The sequence below is a fragment of the Pristiophorus japonicus genome, chromosome 11, assembly GCF_044704955.1.
Source record: "Pristiophorus japonicus isolate sPriJap1 chromosome 11, sPriJap1.hap1, whole genome shotgun sequence".
Lineage (NCBI taxonomy): Eukaryota > Metazoa > Chordata > Chondrichthyes > Pristiophoridae > Pristiophorus > Pristiophorus japonicus.
Window position 1 is genome coordinate 78,613,953 of NC_091987.1, and position 23,550 is coordinate 78,637,502.

At 43.2% G+C, this 23,550-nt stretch overlaps 1 protein-coding gene across 12 annotated transcripts in view; it reads left to right on the forward strand.

The window, feature by feature from the left end:
• LOC139276106 (myelin protein zero-like protein 1) overlaps positions 1-23,550 on the forward strand; it is a 125,548-nt gene that overhangs the window by 91,011 nt on the left and 10,987 nt on the right. For 4 of the 12 annotated variants that reach the window (XM_070893600.1, XM_070893599.1, XM_070893602.1 and 1 more), the window contains 2 exons: positions 7,621-7,784; positions 7,919-8,231. The exons of 2 other annotated variants lie outside the window; for them this stretch is intronic. In XM_070893600.1, the coding sequence (XP_070749701.1) occupies positions 7,621-7,784; positions 7,919-8,013 (259 nt within the window). In that variant the 3' untranslated portion in view covers positions 8,014-8,231. Of the gene's footprint in view, positions 1-435; positions 701-846; positions 988-1,244; positions 2,077-7,277; positions 7,785-7,918; positions 8,232-19,976; positions 20,077-23,550 lie in introns of those variants that run through there. 6 more of the 12 variants (XR_011595813.1, XM_070893598.1, XM_070893596.1 and 3 more) reach the window with 6 other exon arrangements.

Below are 23,550 nucleotides of genomic sequence, written 5' to 3' on the forward strand. Positions count from 1 at the left end.
AAATGGGCCTTGTTCCAGCGATGTAGGATGTCAGCCTTACTGATTGCTGGTACATGGCCCTTTTTTTTTTGCGCTCCCCCCACCCCTTTCCTTCCCTTCCCACTCGGCCTTAGCCCGGCGATGTGGAATGGGTGATCTCATTTTCGGCGAAGTCACATTCGCCCACCGAAAGAGGAAGTCAAAAAGCTTCCCTAGCAACGGCCTTGTGCGCACGTGAGATTTTTTTCGGCCGACTGGTTTTACCGCGTTTCATGAGGTCAGGAGTCACCACACATGCTCAGAAGGCAGAGGGAGGGGTTGGAGAGAGAGTGAGGGGAGATTCAAGAGAGGAGGAAACCTGTAGCAAGAGTGTATGTATGAGATTGTGTTTTTGCAGAGCAGAACAGGAAAATAATTATTGTCTAATATATTTATCTAATATATATAAAATGACAGAAGATTCTGAAAGGAAAAGGGGCAAGGCTTTTAGTGACTGGGCCAATGAGTCCCTGGTGAGCGTGGTCCATTCCCGATGGTCCGATTGAACAATGGGTGTACACGGCAAGCCCCCACCCCGTGTTTATAAGAGAATATGTGCGGAGATTGCTGCGGTGGTGTCCTCGGCATCCCATGAGGCGAGGGATGGTGACCAGTGCAAAAAATGCTGGAATAGCTTAGTGGCATCAGCAAGAGTAAGTTGCATTTTATATTTTATGTTTTACTGTTTTTATTTTACTGTTTATATTTTATATTTTACCTTTGCATGCATATTTTAAATAGAGCAGTGAATCTCCTGCATTTAATTCAAACTGGACATTCATTGTATTAAATAACACTTGGCATGCCATGCTCTTTTTTTATTTGCAGAAGAAGATATCTATCAGTAATGCGGAGCAAAGGCAGACGGGGCTGCAATGCTCAGCTGCAGCCTTTGACTAACATCGAGGAGCATGCGGTCGAGCTGGTTGGCCGTGAAAGCCGTTCGGCCACCACCCGTACATCTCATGAGTAATTTGTAATTTGTCGCACTGCATTAAAAACAGTATTAATAACTTAAGTATGTAACTGATCTAATGTCCTGTAATTAAAATGCAAAATATGATGTCATGTCAGTTAATGCATGCAGAAGAAGCAAGGCATATGAAGCAGGGATTGCAGCAGTTACAGCTTTCTGGGGTAGTGAAAAGTATTGATATGTAACGTCTCTTGTGTCATCGTTGTGTCCTAATGAGCTATGTAAAAATGTTGTCATGTGTGTTTTTAAGGGCAACCTGATACACTGGTAGAGGTGCAGTCGGGACCAGCACCGTCACCGTCAAAATCGATGGAGCAGGAGGCACCTGATATTATGAGATGGAGTATGAGGAGCAAGAGCTGGAGCTGGAGGATGACGATGAGCAGGAACTCCAGCACGAGGAGAATTCTGATGGAGGGAAGAACCTGTGGTCATCTCTATTAAGAGTGATGAGGCACTGGGACCAAGTGATGTGCAGCTGTTGATGCCAAGGCGCGAAATATTGCACACGACGACCCCACGGAGGTCGGGTCAGCGAGATGAGCAATCTCCTACCTCGGACGGGCAAACTGTGTGCTTGATCTCCCTGTGCTGGGAGATGGTCGCAATCCTATCCAGGGGTTCCATGAGTTCTCCACGAACTGGAGCCAGTTCAACACGAACTTCTCCAATTGGTCTACCATGCAAACAGAGTTAGCACGGCAGACCTTGGAAAGGATTTGGGAGCAGACCGCCGCAACCAATGCCCTTCAGCATGCGTTGCTGGCTGGACACGGCGCGGCACCCCAAGGTGTCATGTCGGCTCAGAGTGCGACCCCTAGCACTCAGGCGAGTACGGAGGATACAGTTCCTCCTGACTCGGAAGACGAGCCTCGGGCTTTGCCTTTCACTCCATCACCTCCACCACGGCAGGAAGTCTTGCAGTTGCCCGCTGCACACCAGCTTCGGGTGGGTGGTGTTAAAACACAGGCTGGGAAAGGACCTGGAGGGAAACGTGGCCGCAGGTAGGGAGGAGGGTTGTTTTTTCTAATAAATTGTTAATTGTTTAAAAGTTTGTTCGTTCACTGCTGTTTGGGGAGCGGGGGAGAGTGTTGAGATTTAATACTTCGTTTTGTTAAATAAAATGTTTTATTGAGTTTAACAAGTGTTGTGCCTTCTCTCATAGCAACGTTAAGCATAGCATTTTAACAATTGTTCTGCATTACTTGATTGAGCATTGTATGGCTGTTACAAAAGTTTACATAACTTAAGCATTAATGAAAATGCAAGGCCACTGCAGGCACGGCAGAAACGTAACTCTACGCAAATGCAACTTTTGCTTAACTATAAATGTAAATGTGAATATCCACAATGAAAGGTCATGAAAAGCGTTCGTAAATTAGCTACTAACGCAACAGCTGAGCAGCCGCGTAACTGCCACAAGGTACTGGTCTTCGGGGGTGGGGTGGGGGGGGGGGCAGCGGAGATGGAACTGAGGCTAGATCGCCTGGCTGATTGCCCTCCTTTAGGTCCTCACCAGCCTCTTCTTCCGCCTCTCCCTCTTGCTCCTCGCCGGCTGGCTGTTCCGTCTCCCCTCCTTCTGAAGGTGGACCTGTAGCCTGATCTGGCATTACTTGTCCTCTCCTTATAGCTAGGTTATGCAGCATGCAACACACCACAATAAACTCAGCTACCTGGTCAGGGTGGTACTGTAGGCTGCCACCAGAATGGTCGAGGCATCTGAAGTGCTGCTTTAGGACTCCAATTGTCTTTTCGACGATGTTGCATGTCGCTATGTGGCTTTCATTGTAACGCTTCTCTGCTTCAGTGACGGAATTACGCAGAGGGGTCATCAGCCAACTGGCAAGGCCATATCCCTTATCCTCCAGCATCCAACCGTGACCTTCTGGCTGATTGACAAACAGGTCAGGGATAGCGCAATTACGTAGGATGTGCGCATCATGGATGCTGCCAGGAAATGTAGCATTTACTGTCATGATTATTTGCTTGTGGTTGACAACAAGTTACACATTTAGTGAATGGAACCCCTTTCTGTTACAAAACACCTCCGCATTCTTTAAGGGGGCATTCAGGGCAATGTGCGTGCAGTCTATTGCTCCCTGCACCTTGGGGAAGTGTGTTATTCTATAGAAATCCAAAGCCCTCCCGGTCTGTGCCTCCCTGGTCATAGGAAAGCATATAAAGTCCATCCTGCGAGCGTAAAGGGCTTCAGTCCCCTGTCGAATGCAGCCGTGTGGGGGCGTGCTGAGAGATATGACAGATGTCGCCAGCTGAAGCCTGAAAAGATCCCGAAGCGTAGAAGGCTAGGGCAGCAGTAACCTTAACCTCAATGGACTGTGCGGTTCTGATGGTGCTGGAAGGTTCAAGATCCCCTTTGATGAGCTGGCAGATCTCATCGATGACCTCCTTCCGGAAGCGTAGCCTCCTTAGACACGCGTTTTCTGTCAAGTTGAGGGAACATTGCATTTCTTTGTACCTTCGTTGGCTGTACGCTCGCCTCCTCTGTCTCTGTCTCCGCATTTCTCTGCCACCTCTTCAGTTGATCCTTTCAGAAACCAGCATGTGAGCAGTTACCAGTAATGGCGCAGAAAGCATGGGCCCCATCACTATCAATAATTATTTTCAATCTAGAAACTACTCCATAGTGTATTCTATAAAAAATGCCTAATCCACTGTGGAATACTATTAAGAATATTTAAAAACCTGAGCAGATCTATCTATGCAGGACTCATAAATCACTCACAACCATCTAACCTGTCTTTTTGGCTGTCTTCCCCCCTTCCTCCGATTTTCAAAATGGCGCCCGTAATGCCCATTCCCTTCTGTAAGGCCCGGGAAAAGCAACTATTTCTCAGCGATGTTTTCGGCCTTACATCAGCCCTGCCTTGTGCCGGCAATGTGCCGAAAGTTGGGATGGGCCTTGTGTGGGGAATCAGCTTGGCGATCAGTTCGGCGAAATGAGCTGAAACTTGGGGGGCCTATTTTTCTGGCAATATTTCTGGCCTAGTTTCCACTTTTTCCTCAAAATGGGCGATAGAGGCCCGTTTTGGGCGATAGATCGGCCACATTTGGGTGATGTGAAGTGGAAAGTCTAGCCCTTAGAAACTACTAGCATTTGGCTGAATAACCAGCATCAGTCGACCTGCATGTAGGAATAGGTGTGGCAATCCTTGTAGCATTGTAAAATTACCAAATTAAAGAATGTGAAACAAATGTTAGTAATGTAGGAAGGCATTTAAGGGAAGTATGTGTTACTAACATTGGCTGGCATTTAAATTTAAAGTATGGAACTATGAGATCATGTAACTACAAAAAATAAGGTTTCTGCATTGCAGATGCATTACAGCAGTGTACTTACCTAATAATACTGATCACTGCAATAGTATTTATATGCTATTATGTGAAAAGTGATTAACCAATTTAGCTGTTTTGTCGATAGGTTTCTTTCTAATCGGAAGAATTTAACTTAGAAAATGGATACTACTGTAGTAGCTGTATGCATTTAAAAGTAATTGAATGTCACAGAGCAGTCAAATCACAATAGTTAAGTCCAGCCCTGACGAGATTGCATATTTCACTGGTTTCCTTGGCATTGGTTCATGAATCAATTGATAAGTTTAGCCTCATTAAAATGTTTACATTTTGTAATTACCAACCATAATGCTATTCATACAAACAATATATTCATACAAATCTTGTTTAGTCCCGAATAGAAGCTGATGAGCATGTTGTGATTTTTTTTTGTTTGTTTTAGATTTTGAACAGATTTTTCCCTCTTCTAAACTGAATTTGTTTTGGTATTTCTCTACATCAACAATTTATCTAAGCTCAGAGTAGCTAAATAACCAAACCATCATGATACAGCCATTGAGTATCAGCTAATCGTCATCTGAAACCATTTGCCACAGGAAAATTAGGCATTTTTATCTTAAGGGAAAGAGCAGTATTGATGGAAAAGTTTCTGGTTCAAAAGTCCAACTTTTGGATTATTAAAATTGAATATTGCAGAGACTTTTAATAACTTACTCCGTGGTAGTGAGCAGTACTGCAGATTTAAAATCTGTCTGGTGAGCTGGTATTTTTAACAATTAAATTTTCCATTTTCTGACCAAGCGCCCTGTTGCTTGTGCATTTATTTCAGAGGGATTTGTTCCATTTATGATGGACATGTGCGACAGTGTAACCAAATCATACTCTGCCATTTTTTTTTACTGAAATGTTTAGTGATTCGAACACTGTGCCAAGGCTCCTGAGGAACCGAAGAATGGTACCTCAGTTTTTTTTTTCCTTGGCTCCCCACAATGCCCTCCTTATCTTCAGGATTTATTTGGATTTTTTAAAGAGCATACCAATATCCTCACGACAGCACTTGGAAGATGCTGTGGAAGATGGTCAAGGCAGTGATTGTGGTTTTGTTCGTATCTATGCTTCCAGCGAAAAGGACATTTAGGCTTCGCAGCTTTGATTTGGAAGAGTGAATTCAGATGTTGGAATCTCAGCACAAGACAAATAGAACACCTACCTGCCCTAGAAGAAGCTCTGACTTCCAATATTTAATGACTACCAGTACAAGTTGTCTACTGGCATATTATCTCAAGGTAGTCAAAGTAAATCAGCATTGCACTCTTGGAGCTGCCAGGTTGTCAGTAGGCTTGTTATGCTTTTATCCTGAGCTGTATAAATTGAAAACTAAAGCATCCTTGGATGGTATTGGCATTCTTTGCACACTGTCCTGTAGTGTGCCTAGATAAAGTGGGCCATACAGCTTTGGATGCAACAGGCTATTGTTGAAGAGTGTGGGAAGAACTTGGCTTTAACTAGTGCATCTTCTAGTAACTGGTACTACCCTATAAATTTGGAAAGATGCTTTCATTCCAATACTGAAAAATGACAAAAGATCCTCCTCTTGAGTCACTTATTGGCCTATTTTTTTTTTTTGTATGGTGATTTTTCGTTATGATGTTGGGCCCTAATTTTTCACTTCTAATACAGAACTTCGAATACAGAATTTTAACAAATGCTTTAAGTCTATATAAATTATGTCTTCCCTCTCCCTTATTGTCACAAGAATTTTATCATCGGGTTAATCAAAAATGACTTACCCTTCACACATCCATTTGTGGTCAGTCTGCCCTTCAAAATCAATTTTTTAAAATCTAATTATAGTCTTGAGTAATTTTTCTATTAATTGGCATAACTCACTCGGCAATAGTTTGCTGGCTTATCCTTTTCCTGTAACTGAACAGAGCTATAATCAGCTGTAACCTATGGCACTGCTCCAGTCTTAATACATTTTGAGAAGTCATTGTCTGACCCTCATCTACTTTCTCACTGGCCTCCTTCAGTATTCTGAGGGTTGTAGTATTTAATCATGGACCCTCAGTCCCTTATCTGTTTCCTGTTGCATAAATCTATGATGACCTTTCTATTTCTTTGTCCACAGGCTAGTTATATACTGGCTCAGAAAAAGTATAGAATTCATTCTATAAATCTCCAATTTTAACAATCCATCGGCTGGATTTTCGGCTTTCTCCATTTGGGGTGAAAACCGAGGCGGGGCAGGAAAGTTACCATTTAATTGCCAAAATGTTGGCATTTGTGGTCTGTGCCGGGGTGCAGTGCAAAGGGAGGCGTTGCACTATTTTTGGGGCGCAAAAACGGGATCTTTGCCAACTTTAGTGCAGGGCCGGGAGCACTCCTAAAGGTCTTGGGAGGGGGAAAAAAACATTAAAAAAATAAAATTTTAAAAACCATTGCCAGCACCCTTAGCTGTCAAATCGATGCAAACATATAACAAAATAAAAACTTTGGGCTCAAAATTGGCCCACCCGTTTTTTCGGCGCACTCACGGGAAATGTGCCGACTTTCTGCATGAAAAACTGCTCCGAAAAAATCGCTCCCCACTTTGGATGCAGTCCGGCCTCGGTCGTCGCACAGTGTGGCCAGTGTACTGGGGGCGGAGCCAGCATCCTGCGCTGAAAACAATGCGTCTGCGCATGCGCATTGAGTCGGGTCGCGATGTCCGCACATGCGCAGTAGTGCTGAAAGTTGGCAATCGGCCATCTTTAAAGGGAAATGAAGCTGCTTGATTTTTGGTGCCAGAAGGAGTGCTGTGGAATAAATCAGCTGCTGGAATCGAGAAGCAGTGAGTGCTCTGTTAATAGTGCTGCATGCATGCCTGCAAAAGTTCCAGAAGGAGTGCTGTGTATATCTGAAAATCATTGCTGCATGCAAAGAAAGGACTGGTGTTCGGGAAAAGTCATTGAGTGTCAATTAAATACAGCAATGCGACAACGTGCACCAAGAACGAAGAATTTCTTGCATGACGAAGTGAAGATACTAGTTAGTGTCATTGGGAACAGATGGCAGGAGCTGGATACCAGCAACATGACGCACAAAAGTGTCACCCAAAGAAATGAAGAAACGCTGGAATCAAGTTGCAGAAGATTACTGCGCAGTGGTGAACACCCAGAGATCTGGAAGCCAGTGTAAAAAAAAATGGTCAAGTATTTGTGTAAGTAATATTTTAATTTATTCAATGCAATTGTAAATGTGACCAGCTGTATATGTCCCACCCAGCAGAAAGACACCCTCCCTTTTAAAAAGTTGCATTTTCATCTTTGTAGAAGAAATTGTCTCACAATAAAAGGGAAAGAACTCTTAACAGGAGGAAGCCCGGCAAATCTGCGCCAACTGACACGCTTGGAAGAGAGGGCCGCTGCTTTGATGGGTCCTACCTGGAAAAAAACAATCAGTACTGCACAAGCTGGGCCCACACGCAAGGGAGAGGGTAAGTCCTGAAAATTCATCGTGGCCCTTCCAATCAACTTGCTGCCTGGCCTGCTAAGTGTGAGCCTACTCGTGTCACCCATCCTGCCCCCTCCTGTGCTGCTAACCATTTGACTGTTGTGTTATATTTTGCAGACCCTGATGCCAATCCTGAAGATCTAGAAGCAGATTCAGACATGGACTTGCCTAACCCTGCAGACCAACTTGGGGGGGTGGATGGAGATGGATGAAGGGGACAATGTTGTAATGAATATAGATGAGGCCATGTTAATGGACTTTGTGTTGCCAAACCCTTCCATGAGTTCTGGTGTGACATTCCATGGTTTCACACCATCTGTGGTTGAGGGTCCCAGTGGTGGTGGAATGCAGCATGGAACACCCAGGGCCCCACCGTTCCAGCCTGCGCCTCCCACTGGGGGGGTGCTGCGAAGCAGACCCAGGGTGAGGGTAAGGAGAAATCGACCATGCTCTCCTGAGATGCAGGATGCAACAGATGTGGTTCAGATCATGGCATTGAGTGAGGAGAGCATTGACCTTACCCAATCGCTCTTGGACACCATCAATGGGATGAGTGATGAGGTAACGGGACTGTCGGGAAAAGTAATAGTAATCGCATGGGAAATGGGAACGATTTCCGGGAACATCAGTGAGGGAATAGTGTCCATAAGGGAGGGAATGTCAGAGGTAGTGAAAAGGATGGCACAGGCCATCAGAGAGAGCATGTGTGAGTCAGCTGCTGCAATAAGGGAACACACCCAGGCCACGCACCACCACTCCCACTGCAATCCACACACCAGCCTCTGAAGAGACCCAAGCTGGGCCCTCCACATTAACACCTGACCCCCCCGGCCCCCCAATGAAGAAGTGCACATTCACCGAGATGGGCATGAGATGGGTGCGGCCTTTCTTTGCTGCTGCTGTTGATACTTTTGTAACTGTTATCAAATTGAAAGTTTTTTTATAAGTGATCTTAAAGTTTTTAAGTGATCTTAAAGAGACATATTAAAGTAAAGTTTGATACAAGAATTATTTTATTACACTAAAGTTAAGTACATTATAAACTTTTGAATAAAATATATTTTACATTAAAACTGAATCATGTTACATTAACACAACACAACATTTAGGAACAACTGCAAAAAATAAACATGTCCATGCAGAATAGTTGTCGCTGAGCCCTCAGATATCAGTAAAGCGTTCACGGATGAGCTGCTGGCGCAAGGCTTGAGCAATCATTAAAGGAGCAAGATGGCCCGCCCTCCTCCGACGTCGTGCTCCGGCCTCAGGCACTTGCATGCTTTCGTTGTCATCCTCCCTCCTCCTTCTCCACCATCTCCTCCTCCTGCTCATCACCTGCATCTTCCAAATCATCATCAGCAACTTTCACCGCAGGTGGGTCGTCGTCTTCCACTATCAGCTGCTGCTGCCTCATGATGGCTAAGTTATGCATAAAACAATGAACTGACCGACAATCTCAGGGGAATATTGCAAGTAGCCTCCGGAATGGTCCAGGCATCGGAAACGCTGTTTCAAGATGCCAATGGTCCTCTCTATGATGCTGCGTGTCGTAATGTTTGACATGTTGTATTGATGGTCAGCTTCCGTCTGGGTTACGCGTAGGGGGCGTCATGAACCAGGTGGCGAGGCCGTACCCTTTTTCTCAGTAGCCAGCACTGCCCTTCTGGCTGCTGCTCAAACATGTCAGATATAACACTGTCGCGTAGGATGAACGCATCATGGGTGCTGCCAGGGTATCTTGCATCGACTGACCTGATGCGATGCATGTTGTCATACTCGAACTGCACATTCACGAAGTCGAAGCTTTTTCTATTCCTGAACAGCTTGGCATCCTCCACAGGCGCTCGCAAGATGATGCGGGTACAATCAATGCAGCCCTGTATCTTTTGGGAAGCCAGCAATCCTTGAGAACCCCACAGCCCTGTCATGGATTGCTTGGGCGGTCATTGGAAACTTGGAAGTCATTCCTCCACGCATACAGTGCCCCCGCGAATGGAGACATGTATTCCATGTTGAGAGATGGCGCACACATCTCCAGTTGTAGCTTGAAACGATCCAAAGGCATAGAAGGAAAGTGCAGCTGTTAACCTTCACTTCAACTGACAAAGCAGTCCACCTGCCGCTTCTCGGCTGTAAGTCTGGTCTCAGCAACTCGCAGATCCCACGATCACCTTCTCTGCGGAAACGCAGCCTTCTGACACAATCTGCATCACTCGGGTCCAGGTATGATCGCCTGACTTAAAATTGCCAAGTTGGGCAAGGCCTTCTGCCCAGCAGCCTACGGGCTCTGATGCTCCTGATGTGATGAGCTCTAATCGATGTGCTACGTAGGAGACAAATGATGCAGAACGCTCGCAAAAGGTGTGGCATTGATATTATTGCCCCCATACTTAAAGTTAAAGTTAAACTTTCAAAGCAGGTCAAGGAAGGTGAAATGGCAGGAAAGCAGGCAGCACAACAGAGTTTCGCAGTTCTGTCTCTCTCTTCCCAGGCCGAGTGGTGGGCTCCCGCACCGGCCGGCCCGCTTTTGACGTAGCTGCTTGTCTTTTGCCCTTGTTGCAGCCTGTCCGGTCGATGAATTTGCTTCATGTAGGCTGAGTGTCCTCCCGGTGCGTTGTCGTCTCGCACCTATCCCCAGCCGATTGGCGTCCCACACCGGCCGGCCCGCTGACTTCCCGGGCTGAGTTTTGATATGAAGGTAGGACTTAGTTTTATTTTTTATTTCTTCCTGAATGTTTTTTGTCTTCTTGAATGCTTATTACTTGTTGTGCTTTTAGTGCTTTGCAAGAACCTCTCCGTTTCCCTTCCTGCCCCTATCTCAGGCCGAATGGTCTCCGATGTACCTACCTGCGCTGATTTATTAACTCTCCCAAGGGTTTTCACAAACGGCCACAAGTGGCCACATACGCTGGCCTAAGTTAGTTTGGAGTAACTATTAGCTGCCCAAAGTGGCCGAAATGGCCAAAACGGGCATTGGTGGCTGGTAAAGCCCCCTTTTGGGGAAAAAAAAATAAACTAAAAAAAATCCTAACTAACTCACTTACACTGGCGTAAATTGAATGCAAAATGGGGACTTTTAAGATACTCCAGAAAAATCAAGCTGCTCCGTTTTTTTTGGAGCAACTCCTGCCCAATTTTGAGCCCTTTTTAACTTGCCTTTCTTTCAATTTTTCCAACTTACTGCCTCCAGCAGGGATGGACCGCTGTGTTTTCCCTAGCGGTCATCAGGGAGCGGCGTACGGATTGGGTGAGTCTAGAAACTTGGACGTTGTCGCAATGTGAGCCATTGCATGTCTTGCGCAGCTTCGGCACCGCCGCAAAAACCGAGGCAAGGATCACAACTGGGCAAAAAAACAGCTGAGCGCCCGATTTTTCGGCACGGATGGTCAAAACGTGGCCAAACCACCCGAAAATCCAGCCGTTTAGCTGTATTCTCCCAGTCTATTTATGGTTGAAGTCCCCCATTATCACCTCCACACACTCTTCAGTTGACAATATAGCAGTATGCAAAGGACAAACCGTATTATAACATGCACCATTTTTATTAGCTCAACCCACAGAAACTTTAAATCCATATTATTAAAAGTTCCCGCTTCTCACACTTTCTGTGTCACGATTTAGACACAGATGGGTGCAATGCTTGAGTAGTACTTTTTAATTAAGGTATGCATATTTTTCCAATTCCCCTATTAGGTGCCAATGCTATTCTATCAAACTCTGTTTCCAAAGTCCATTGCTCTAGGTGGCACTGCAGATACAGGTTGAACCTCTCTTATCTGGGACTCCTTTATCTGCCACCACCCCTCGTTCGGGACCATTCCCGGGTGGCGCATGTGCAGAATGCGGCCAGTCAAAGTCCTCTATCAATGTAAAAATAAACTTGGCCATTTACACTTGCACGGCACGTTTCAATCTCAACAGACCCACAATAAATTTACCCAACTTCGGAGCAAACACCTCTGGCCCCCGCCGGCTCGCTGACACCTCGGGGGGTGGGGTGGGGGGGGGGGGGTCAGTGCCCTCCACCGGCCCGCCAATACCTCGGGGGCCCACCGACTCTGTGGACTCGCCTTCCTTTTGTGCGGTGCTGGCTCCTCGACCAGAAGTGGATGTGTGAGGTGTCATTCAGCATTGTCCCCCTGCGTTGTGCCCAGGGCTGATGTAAGGGTTGGTGGGGAAGGGGATGAGGAACTGCTCCAACACGAACTGCAGTTGCTGCTGGTCCCACTCCCGGAGTCGTTCCTGGAATTTCCCCACACTGGCACAGGGACAAATCACACGGGAAGATTCACTTTTATCCTCTCTAACCCATTGTGCTCAGTAGAGCCAAGTGTGAACAACGTGTATGAGCAGGCCGGCGGGCCCCGAAGTGGCTTGAGGCTGGGAATGGGTTGCAAACGCGTGATCTCCCCTCATCCGGCAAAATCCCTTATTTGGCACTGGCCGGGTGCCAGATAAGGGAGGTTCGACATGTAGTGTAGCTGAGTCATATAAGCCAGGAAGGACTCCATTTCTGTGGTTGGTTGGTTGATCTTGGTCGGAGTAACAATAGAGATATATATGAGCAAGGAATCAATACCTTCAAGAGAAGAGAAAATTGGGGAAAGTATAGTGGAGCTAGTTTCAGGGGAGAACCTGTTGATTCTAAAAATTTAGCATAAATTATTGATTTTTGCCTTCTCCTTAAATGACTTTTTAAAGATCCAGAAGTGTCCTGGTTGTGCTAACAATACCATGTTCTATGCAAGCTCTAGTCAAAGTCATATCAATTAAAACTGGTGCACTGTGTAGTGATTTATTGTATTGGTAAAGATTTGAAAAGCAGGAAATATTTAATTGCCAGAAAGGCAAATTAATAGTTCACATTTTTTGCTTCTTGTAAAATATTAAATATAATACTGTATAGTGCCAGAAAATCAATGCACGTGTGGCTAAAGGAATTGATGTATGTAAACTTGTAATTTATGTGGTATAAATGCAGTTGGTAAAATTGAGGGAATTTATGTATTAATTTAATTCTGCTGTTAATTGCTATATGATATAGCATAATTCAGAATATTGTCATGATTTGTTTTCCTTGAATTATTTCTCCATGTAATTCAGTGGAAATGAGAAGAGCTGATCCTGAATACCAGTAAGTGGTGACCAAAATTCAGCAAAATCTTAAAGATTGATACTTTATTAATACTTCACTGGGGTGTACAAACTTAAACTGTGTGTGTGTGCATGAGGGATGTGGTTGAAAATCTAATGCTAGCAGTAAAGCCAAAGGCCTAAGTTTAAATTGCATTTTGTGAAATTTTCATACTCTGACTTGCTGTAGAGAGTTTTGCAATTGAGATCAAGAGAAATGAGTGAGAACTAGCATTCTGTGACTCTTGCGAGACTAACCTTTGAATGGCATTGGGTGCTTCTGTGAAAATAATACCTGCAGAGTACTAGCCCGGATTGCAGAATAAAATGGACAAAGCATTACTAAAAAAAATAGAAATTGAACAGAACATGCCATGCATATATATGTCAACTTGATTCAGCTGTACAGAGTTTTGCATTTAAGTAAATAATTTTACAATCCGATCATGGACTTCAACAGTTACAAGTTGAAGTGCAACGTTCTTGCATTGAATCATCACTTCATTTATTTTCTTGTCAATAGCTTAAAAATTAGAATTGCAAGTTTTCACACCATTAATTTCAATATACAGCTAGACAAACCTAAGCATAACCAAAAATCTGAAAGCCGGAAGTAAAACAAATACATTTTAGATTTAGTTTACAAAATATTTTTCTTTAAATACATCAATTCTGCTTTATTACAATGGCAGGGGGTAATTTAAAGTGTGATTTTGTGAATGCTGTCTGTCATCGCGTGACGTGTCCAATCACTTTGCTGTAAAGGACAGTAAATTTCCAGCTATTTTAAAGAAAGTAATACAGCATTCTGCATGTTAATATTAATTGTGCTTTTAAAAAAAAAAGTTTCTATAATCCTTTGAGTTCAGTCAAGAGATTAAAAATTGTTACTGGATTTTATTATTGAATCACATGATGTCTTTATGGTTCCTTTTAAATTTAGTTTTATACTTGATTTACAAATGATCTGGAGCTTGATTCTCAGAATTTAGCGTTATTTTTAGTAATGACCATTTGCAATGGATCTTGCATTGTAGGAGAGAAAATGTGTTCAGTTTTTCTGAAAATGTGCATCAGTTGTAGAAAACTGTGACACAACTATGCCAGTAGAGCCTGTTTTGCATTTGCTAATCTTTTCCAACTCACAAAATGCAGTACCATTATAGCCAAGATATTTTAATAGCTTGGATTCTTCTGGTGCCTAAATGCATTCATATAACATCAGTATATTTCAATTCTGAGTTTAATTATGGAGTTTGGAGCTCTTTTAATACAGTATAGTAGTACTTGATGGTTGGTTGCATAGCTACAGATCTCCATCAGTGCCAGAGATGTTCGTTCTTGTGACTACTGAGAGTTTGTGACTTTCAAAGCCATCAGTTGCCTCGTTTTGCATGACTAGGTGATGGCACAGAACTGCTGCTGAGGTGTGCCAACCATCTGTTCTGTTCCACTCATGCCACTGCTGGAAGGCATCTTCTCTCAAAATTCACTGATTTGGCTGAACATATTGTGATGGCCTATAAGGTCCTGAATCTTTTCTTAAGGTATCACGATGCACAATTGCAGTCCTAACAAAAGATTGCTGCATGTTGTCATTGATGTGAACTTTTTCATTACCCTTTAGCTATCTTGTAGTACAAGTATGCATTCCTCTGCTGGGTTAACACTATTTGGATGATTCACATCACTTAAGTAGTTTGTTATCTGATCTAGAAGTGTTAAAGGGTCTTTATTGCAAATGCATTGTGATTGGCTATTATCTGTTCACTACCATAAAATCATCTATCTCTGAAGAATCACTCATTACAGATTAAATGGAAAGGAAAAGCATACAATCTTGTGAAGATTAGTGGTAGGCTAGAAGATTGGGAAAATTTTAGAAACCAGCTAAGGATGACTTAAAAAAAATGGAGAAAATAGATTAAGATTAAACTAGCAAGAAATATAAAAACATCCAGTCAGAGCTTGTACAAGTATATAAAAAGGAAGCGAGTAGCTAAAGTAAATGTTGGTCCCTGAGAGGATGAGACTGGGGAATTAATAATGGGAAACAAGAGAATGGCAGAGACTTTGAACAAATATTTTATATCTGTCTTCATGGTAGAAGACACTAAAAGCATTTCAATAATAGAAAATCAGGGGGCAAAAGGGAGGGAGGAAATTAAAAGAATCATTATCACTTTGAAAAAGTACTAGGCAAACTAATGGGATTTAAAGGCTGACCAGTCCCCTGGATCTGATGGCCTGCATTTTAGGGTCTTAAAAGAAGTGTCTGTAGGTATAGTGGATACATTGGTTATAATCTTCCAAAATTCCTTAGATTCTGGAAAGCAGATTGGAAAACCGCAAATGTGATGCCCCTATTTAAGAAAGGAGGGAAGACAGAAAGCAGGAAACTATAAGCCAGTACGCTTAACATCTGTCATTGTGAAAATGCCTGGAGTTCATTATTAAGGAAGTAGTAGCAGGACATTTAGAAAATCATTATACACTCAAGCAGAGTCAACATGGTTTTATGAAAGAGAAATAGTGTTTGACAAATTTATTAGAGTTCTGAGGATGTAATGAGCAGGGTGGATAAAGGGGAACTAGTAGATGTTGTGTATTTAGATTTCCAAAAGGCATTCAATAAGGTGCCACATGAAAGGTTACTACACAAGATAAGAGCTCATGGTGTTGGGGGTAATATATTAGCATGGATAGAGGATTGGCTAACAGAAAACAGTCAGGATGAATGGGTCATTTTAAGGTTGGCAAACTAACTAGTGGGGTGCCACAGGGATTAGTGCTGGGACCTCAACTATTTACAATCTATATTAATGACTGGGATGAAGGGATCAAGTGTATTGTAGCCAAATTTGCTGACGATACAAAGATAGGTGGGAAAGCAAGTTGTGAGGAGGACACTGAGTCTGCAAAGGATATAGATAGGTTAAGTGAATGAGCAAAAATTTGGCAGATGGAGTATAATGTGGGAAAATGTGAGGTTATCTACTTTGGTAGGAAGAATAGAAAAGCAAAATATTATTTAAATGGAGAGAGACTACAGAATGCTGCAATAAGAGGGATCTGGGTGTCCTCATACATGAAACACAAAGTTAGCATGTAGATACAGCAAGTAATTTGGAAGGCAAATGGAATGTTTGCCTTTATTGCAAGGTAAATGGAGTACAAAAGTAGGGAAGTCTTGCTGCAAGTGTACAGGAAGGCAATGGTGAGACTGCACCTAGAGTACTGCGTATCGTTTTGGTCTCCTTATTTAAGGAGGGATATATTTGCATTGGAGGCAGTTCAGAGAAAGTTCACGAGGTTGATTCCTGGGATGAAGGGGTTATCTTAAGGAAAAGTTGGGCCTGTACTCATTGGAGTTTAAACGACTGAGAGGTGATCTTATTGAAACATAAGATTCTGAGGGGGCTTGACAGTTAGATGCTGAGAGGTTGTTTCCTCTCCCGGGGCATCTACAACTAGGGGGGGGCATCGTTTCAGAATAACAGGTCGCCTATTTAAGACGGAGATGAGGAGGAATTTCTTCTCTGAGGGTCGTGAATCTTTGGAATTCTCTACCCCAGCGAACTGTGGAAGCTGATTAATTGTATATATTCACGCTGAGATAGACAGATTCTTGAACTATAGGGGTATCCAGGGTTATGGGGAACAGGCAGGAAAGTGGAGTTGAGGCCAAGATCAGATCAACCATGATCTTATTGAATGGCAGAACAGGCTCAAGAGGCCGTATGTCCTACTCCTGTTTCTATTTCTTATGTTCTTACAATTTCTTCATTCCTGCATCTAGTTCATGATTATGGGAGAAGAAATAAAGATTGTGCATTTTTCTGTGGAAAGAGAAATTCCTGTTCTTTTAATTGCATTTTATATCCGATAGAGGTGGAGCTATGAACATTGAGGTTTGTGTTTTGCTGTAAAAACAAAATTTACCTAAACAATTGTGTTTTGTCATCCTGTGCACCTCACCAAACTTCCAGTTTAATTTCTTTTCTCTTTTTGAAAGTGCTGATTTTTCTTACTGGGGTCTGATTGCATAGACACTTTATAGTACCTTGCCCAAGTATCCATTATTGTTTGAACTTTCACTGCGAAGCCTTGGCCATTCATGCTCAATTCCCAGCAGGAGCCAGCTAATGTTTGATGGAGTAAAAGCAAATATTTTGAGAGTTGAGCCCTAAGCCTCTGGTACATTTAAGTGTCTCTCTGCATTTCAGATCTACTTCTTAAACCTGATGGAGGTGTCAGGGAAACTTTTCCTTTTGAAAAGTTATTCAAAATTGATCACTTAAAAACACACTTTAAAATTCCAATTGGGAACAAGTTACAGTATTTTCAATCTATCTTGAGTTACTGGTGTAAAAACTGAATATATGGTAGATCTCTGTACAAAATACTAGTTTCTTCACTATCAAATTACAATACAATGATGTAGGAAAGGTACTTTTCCCCATGTTTTCTAAATGTGGTTTCCATATATTCGACTGTGAATATTGTAATTTTTGTCTCGATACCTGTTGGATTGTTACACTTATGTCAATTACCATGGATGCGCAAAGTGTTCTTTTATTGATTATTAAGGGACAGAAATATTTTTTCCCTAATGACTGCTTTGTAATATCAATCTTGGTTTTAAATCAAATTTACAGTAGGTGAGGTTTAAAGTTGCTAGGCATCAGTTTGGAAGGTTCTCAATTTTTATTTTCCTTTTTGTCTAGTCAATCTTTCCTGGTGTATTAGTCTTAATTGTGTTTCTTGTAAATTAAACATTCATTTGATGTAGTGTTAAGTAACCACATCAAATTTGCAGCAACCAATGGCATGTCCTAATTAGATGGACCAAGCTTCTATGTATGCTGGCTACTATAAACTGAGAGATTGACAAGTGCCACTGTGCCGTCCGCTGACACTTAACTGCAAACTGTGGGAGATTGTCATTACACTGTGACCATATGCCATTTGGATATTTTTAAATTATTGATCCTACATTTTTAACAATTATCCTGGGTCTTTCTTCTACCTACCACTTGCACCGACCCAGACATGGTTTAACCTTCAGATGAACAGTTTGGATTTTGGGGGCGGGGTGGGTGTGGAGCTAGAGGAGATTAGAGCCATGGAGGGATTTGAAAACTAAGATGAGAATTTTGAAATTGAGGTGTTGCTTAACCGGGAGCCAATGTAAGTGAGGGAGCACAGGCGTGACGGGACTTGGTGCGAATTAGGACACAGGCAGCTGAGTTTTGGATGACGTCAAGTTTACGTGGGTAGAACATGGGAGACCAAGACAGGTGTGCGTTGGAATAATCAAGTCTAGAGGTAACAAAAGCAATGGATGAGCTGATGCAAGGGCAGAGATGGGCAATGTTATGGACGTGGAAATAGGCGGTCTTAATTACGCTGCAGATATGTGGTCGGAAGCTAATTTCAGGGTCAAGTATGACACCAAGGTTGCGAAGAATGTAGTTCAGTCTCCGAGGTTAGGGAGAGGGATGGAATCAGTGGCTAGGGAATGGAGTTTGTGGCGGGGACTGAAAGCAATAATTTTGGTCTTCCCAATATTTAATTGGAGAAAATTTCTGCTCATCCAGCATTGGATGTCAATTTAGAGACTGCGGAGGGGTCGAGAAAAGTAGTGATGACGTCGAGCTGGGTGTTGTCAACGTACGTGTGGAAATTAACGCTGTGTTTTCGGATGATGTCACCAAGGGGCAGTATGTAGATCAGAAATAAGAGGGGGCCAAGGATAGATCCTTGGGGGACACCAGAGGTAACCAGAGATTAGCATCCTGCAGATTTTTACTTTTTTTTTTTGCCCTGCGCTCCCATCATACCTTGTCCATACCTGCCAACAAGACGACTGCTTAATCTTGCAGCCTAAGCAGAAACTTGCATCTCTTGATTATTAATGGGTAATTGTCACCTTCCTGTTGGGAGATGGGCCTTGTACCACAAAACAAATGTCTGTAATTTGTATCATACATTTCTTCAGAGCCTCAATTTAGTTCACCCATTTAACCTTTATTCATTGGTTGCTGCTCAGTGGAAGCAAGCTGCTGTTCTAGCTCAATCTTAAAATACTGAAGGGATTTTGAGCACTCTGGTCTGTTACAACAGTGATGCAGAGAAAGAGAGTGAATAAAAGGCAGAAATTATTTATTTTTATTCTTCTCTCTCCCAGAGCTAATGCAGTTTAATATTGACCATTTATGATATAACTTGATCTTGGGCCTCTGCCAATTTTGCTTTGACTTTTCCATCCCCATCAGCAGGCGCACTCCAGCCAGATTCACATTTTATTACATCGGATTTTGTATTTTTTAAATCTGTATTTTGGGGATTGCATCTCGTGACTCTATCTATTTATTTGTGAAAGCCAGGAACCATGGGTGATAGCAGTAGTACTTAAACCTCTCCCTTTTTTGGTTTCCTTGATGCGTTCCCTTGATGGCTTGACTCACATACAGAATTTCCTATGTGGGAATTCTGTTCCTGAAATTTTGTATAAGTCTGTGTAAATACATTTTTTGAAAAATATCTACATGGATTATTTCTCAAGTTGTCAGGTGTCAAGTTCTTCCTGCCTCGATACATAATGTACTATTTGTGGCTAATTGTGCTAAGAAATTGGTACTATATTGAAACAAACCTTTTGCACATCCCTGTTAATTTACACTTGTAGATTTTTGCATGTGTGTTTGTTTTTGGTTTTATATCCAAAGCTTTGGAAACCCATTCTTGCACCACAATTGAACAAAAGATGGCCAATATGTTGTTCTAATTCTCAGTATGCACCACGCCAAAAATAAATGGCAAGATACAATTCACTTCACTAGGTGCCACATTGCATTAAGTGGCCAACATGGGTGTTTCAACGCTTCATTTACAGCCATGTGTTTTGTGCATGTGTTATTTGTGCCATTTACTTTGTACCTCATACCATTTGCATTTGCTTCCTCCCTACCCCCGCCATTTATTGTTGCATGTTGGTGCTTGCTTTATGCTACAATGTGCCTTGAAAAAAACATGGCAGCTCTGTAGAACATGTCTGTCCAACTGAACAACCTCTGAAGAGCTCAGCAGAGTCAGACATGGAGGACTCACTGAATCACAGTTCTGTTGGCCCACTCCAGGTATGATTTATGCTTGCATTTTTCTTAGTTAGAAATCAGTCTGGTAGAATGTTGTACGCTTGTTTGGTTTATCGGCTGATCCTCCATTTGTGCCTCTTCATTGAACATAATAAACATGGCATTTTAATCAGGCACCTCCAAATATGTAGTGAAATTTTATTTTGGCTTTTCAGTTTGAAAATATCCAATCTACATATTGTCCTTGCATATTTGTACAAAATGTGTAGAAGAGTATAAATCTTTTGTAGAATCTGAAAATGGAGAGGCAAAATGTCTCGCAAAAGATGGTCGGACCTGTTAACCAAAGTGTCTTCTGTCTTGGTTCAGTTCCAGTTCTGCAAAGTAGTTTTTAAACTTTATTTTTGCTGCCTCCAGATAAACAAATTATCTCTAAGCAGGAGAAATATATCTTGAGTCATGGACACACTCAGGAGGTTAGGCAACGTCTGTGGAGAGGGGAAGGTAGGGTTCAAATCGGTGACTTTGTCCAAATCGCCGATGGTTCTGACAATAGTTCATCAACTTGAAACATTAACCCTACCTTCCTCTCTCCACTGATTCTGCCTGACCCGTGTTTCCAACGTTTTTATGTTTTTCATTTTCAGCAACTACAGTCATTTGCTTTTTTGTTTCATTGGCCAGAATTTAATGTAAAAATAATGGCCCTGACATTCTGGTCTCTCTAGGTGCGTATGATTTGCACATGCGCCCGAAAAGGCCCAGCAAGTTCCAAGTTTAGGCGCACGAAATGCATGCGCTTGAACCCGTCACTTGCGATCTGTCAAAATGTCTTTTGACAGATCGCATGCATCCCCAGGAGAAGGGCCAACGCGGGCAGAGAGTTGAGCTATTTGCTTTTACTTTTGCAAGTGTATGGAGTCTCATTCCTTCAGCTTTTAATTGTTTTTTAATATACAAATTAAATTTTTTTTAAAAACTTTTTCTTGGTCTCTTTTTTTCTCTCAATTTATTCTTTCTTTCCCTCTCCAGTTCACTTTTCCTGTACCTGATTTGACGTTGAATTCAATATTTTAACTGACATCTCCTGGTTCAGGCTCTGGCTGTTCATTAATAATTCCCACTTGCAGCAGCTTGCCATGCAAAAGCTCATTGAAATTTAATGGGCAAATCTGTTTGCTCGCCAGTTACAGCAATGATATCTCTCTATGGGCCCAAGTTTCCACACGATAAAAAACGGGCGCCCGTTTTTCGCGCCACAAAGTGCGCCTAAAAAAAACCCTCCGTATTCTCCACCTCCCTGCAGGCCCTCTGGCCCTCGGCGCGGTGCAGCAGGAGCTGTAGGGGGCGGAGCTAGGACCCTGCGCCGAAAACAGTGCCAGGAGCTCTGCACATGCGCGCTACAGTGGGCTCGCAAGTGCAGTAGCTCCAGGTGCCCGAAACTGTGTGGGAGGGGCCCGAAGCATGCAGCCCCTAGCCCTGGCCGAATGGCCTCACTGGGGCTGCGTGAATAAGGCTCCTCCCACGGCCAGCTCCTGCTTCCTGCCGCCTCCCGCTCCTGCTTTCCCCCCCGCCCCCCCCCAACCGGACCCGACTTGACCCGTCTGCATCTGCCGCTCCCGCTCCCACCCGACTCGACCCGACTCTATTCCCGCCCCCGGACTGGATCCGACCTGACCTCCCCCTCCCCGACCTCTCTTTTTCCCTCCACCCCCCGACCTGACCTCTCTCCCCGACCTGACCGACCTCCCTCTCGCTCTCTCTCTCTCTCTCTCTCTCTCTCTCTCTTTCCCCCCCCCCCGACCCGACCCGACCCGTCTGCGTCTGCCGCTCCCACTCGACCTGACCTTCCCCGACCTGCCTCCCTCTCTCCCTCCCTCCCTCCCTCCCTCTTCCTTCTTCCCCCCCCCCCCCCGGGACCCGAACCGAACCTCTCTCCCCGACCCGACCCAACGCCACCTACCTCTGGTGCTGGGGACGGGCCCTGCCCGAAATCTCGGGCCCGGCCCGTTCAGCCTTCGGTCCCGACGGCAAACCGCTTCCTAAAGGCCTGCCTGAAGAACTTTCACACAGGTAGGAACATGGTTTATTTAATCTTTTCTTTGCTTATAAATGTTTATTCAGGTTGGATTTATTTGTATAAGTATAACTAAGGATTTATTATAGAATTTAATGACTCCCCCCCCCCCCCCCCCCCCCTCGTTCCCTACGCCTAATTTGTAACCTGCGCCTGATTTCTTAATGTGTAGAACAGGTTTTTTCAGTTCTACAAAAATCTTCACTTGCTCCATTCTAAGTTAGTTTGGAGTACGTTTTCACTGTGGAAACTTTCAAATCAGGCGTCAGTGGCCGGACACGCCCCCTTTTGAAGAAAAAATTCTGTTCCAAAGTGGAACTGTTCTAACTGACTAGAACTGCAGAAAAAAAAATGTGGCGAATTGCGATTTCTAAGATAGTCCGTTCTCCACCAGTTGCTCCTAAAAATCAGGCGCAAATCATGTGGAAACTTGGGCCCATTATATTTTGTTTGGTATAAATTCCACTAAAAATAAATAGGGCAAGGGACTGGGAATAGATTTCCTCCAATTTGTGCCTTTGCTTCTCCCAGACTCTGATTATACAATTGCATCCTCTCTCTTCCCCTCCACCCCCCCCTACCCCCTCCCCAACTCGGTAAGTCAGCAGACTGGTTACCACCTTTAGTCAGTCCCTGCACTAAGCTCCTTTGTGTGGCACCTTATCGAATGCCTTCTGAAAATTCAAATACACCACATCCACTGGTTCCCCATATCTATTCTGCTAGTTACATTTTATCAATTACAGATTCATCAAATATGAATCCGCGTTGACTCTGCCCAATCCTGTTATTATTTTCTAAGTGCCCTCTTAGCATGTCCTTAATAGATTCTAGCATTTTGCCGACTACTGATGTCAGGCAAATTGGTCTGTAGTTCCCTATTTTCTCTCTCCCTTCTTTCTTAAATAGCGGGGTTACATTTGCTAACTTCCAATCTGCAGGAACCTTTCTAGAATCCAAATGTGACATTAGGAGGAATGATTTTTAAGACTTGTGATTTGAGATTGAGACTGAGCATTATTATGTGGAATATTTTACTTAGACCTTCATAATGTAGGTATCAAGAACTAAAGAGGAAATTGCTCCACTCTTTGGCATTATTATCTTCACTTTTTTTAATTAAGTACTCCTACTATAAGGACTCTGAGTATAGCTCTCCTTTTTATTGATTGCAGCAATAAATTCTCCATTTACCACAGGAGTAAGGCTAGTTCATCAGGGAAAATAATCAGTGACTTTGACTCTATTGCAATGTTTTTGAAAGATGTCATATGACACCACTTGTGTGATGGCTCTTAAACCTAACTGCTTCCCTTGGGTAACTTTACCTTAATCCAAATTCATCATACATATCTGATGTGTGTAATATGAGCAAACACAAAGCTTGAAAAAAGAATGTCGTGCAGCACTCTCTTTTGTGCTGTGGAAAAATAAATTTG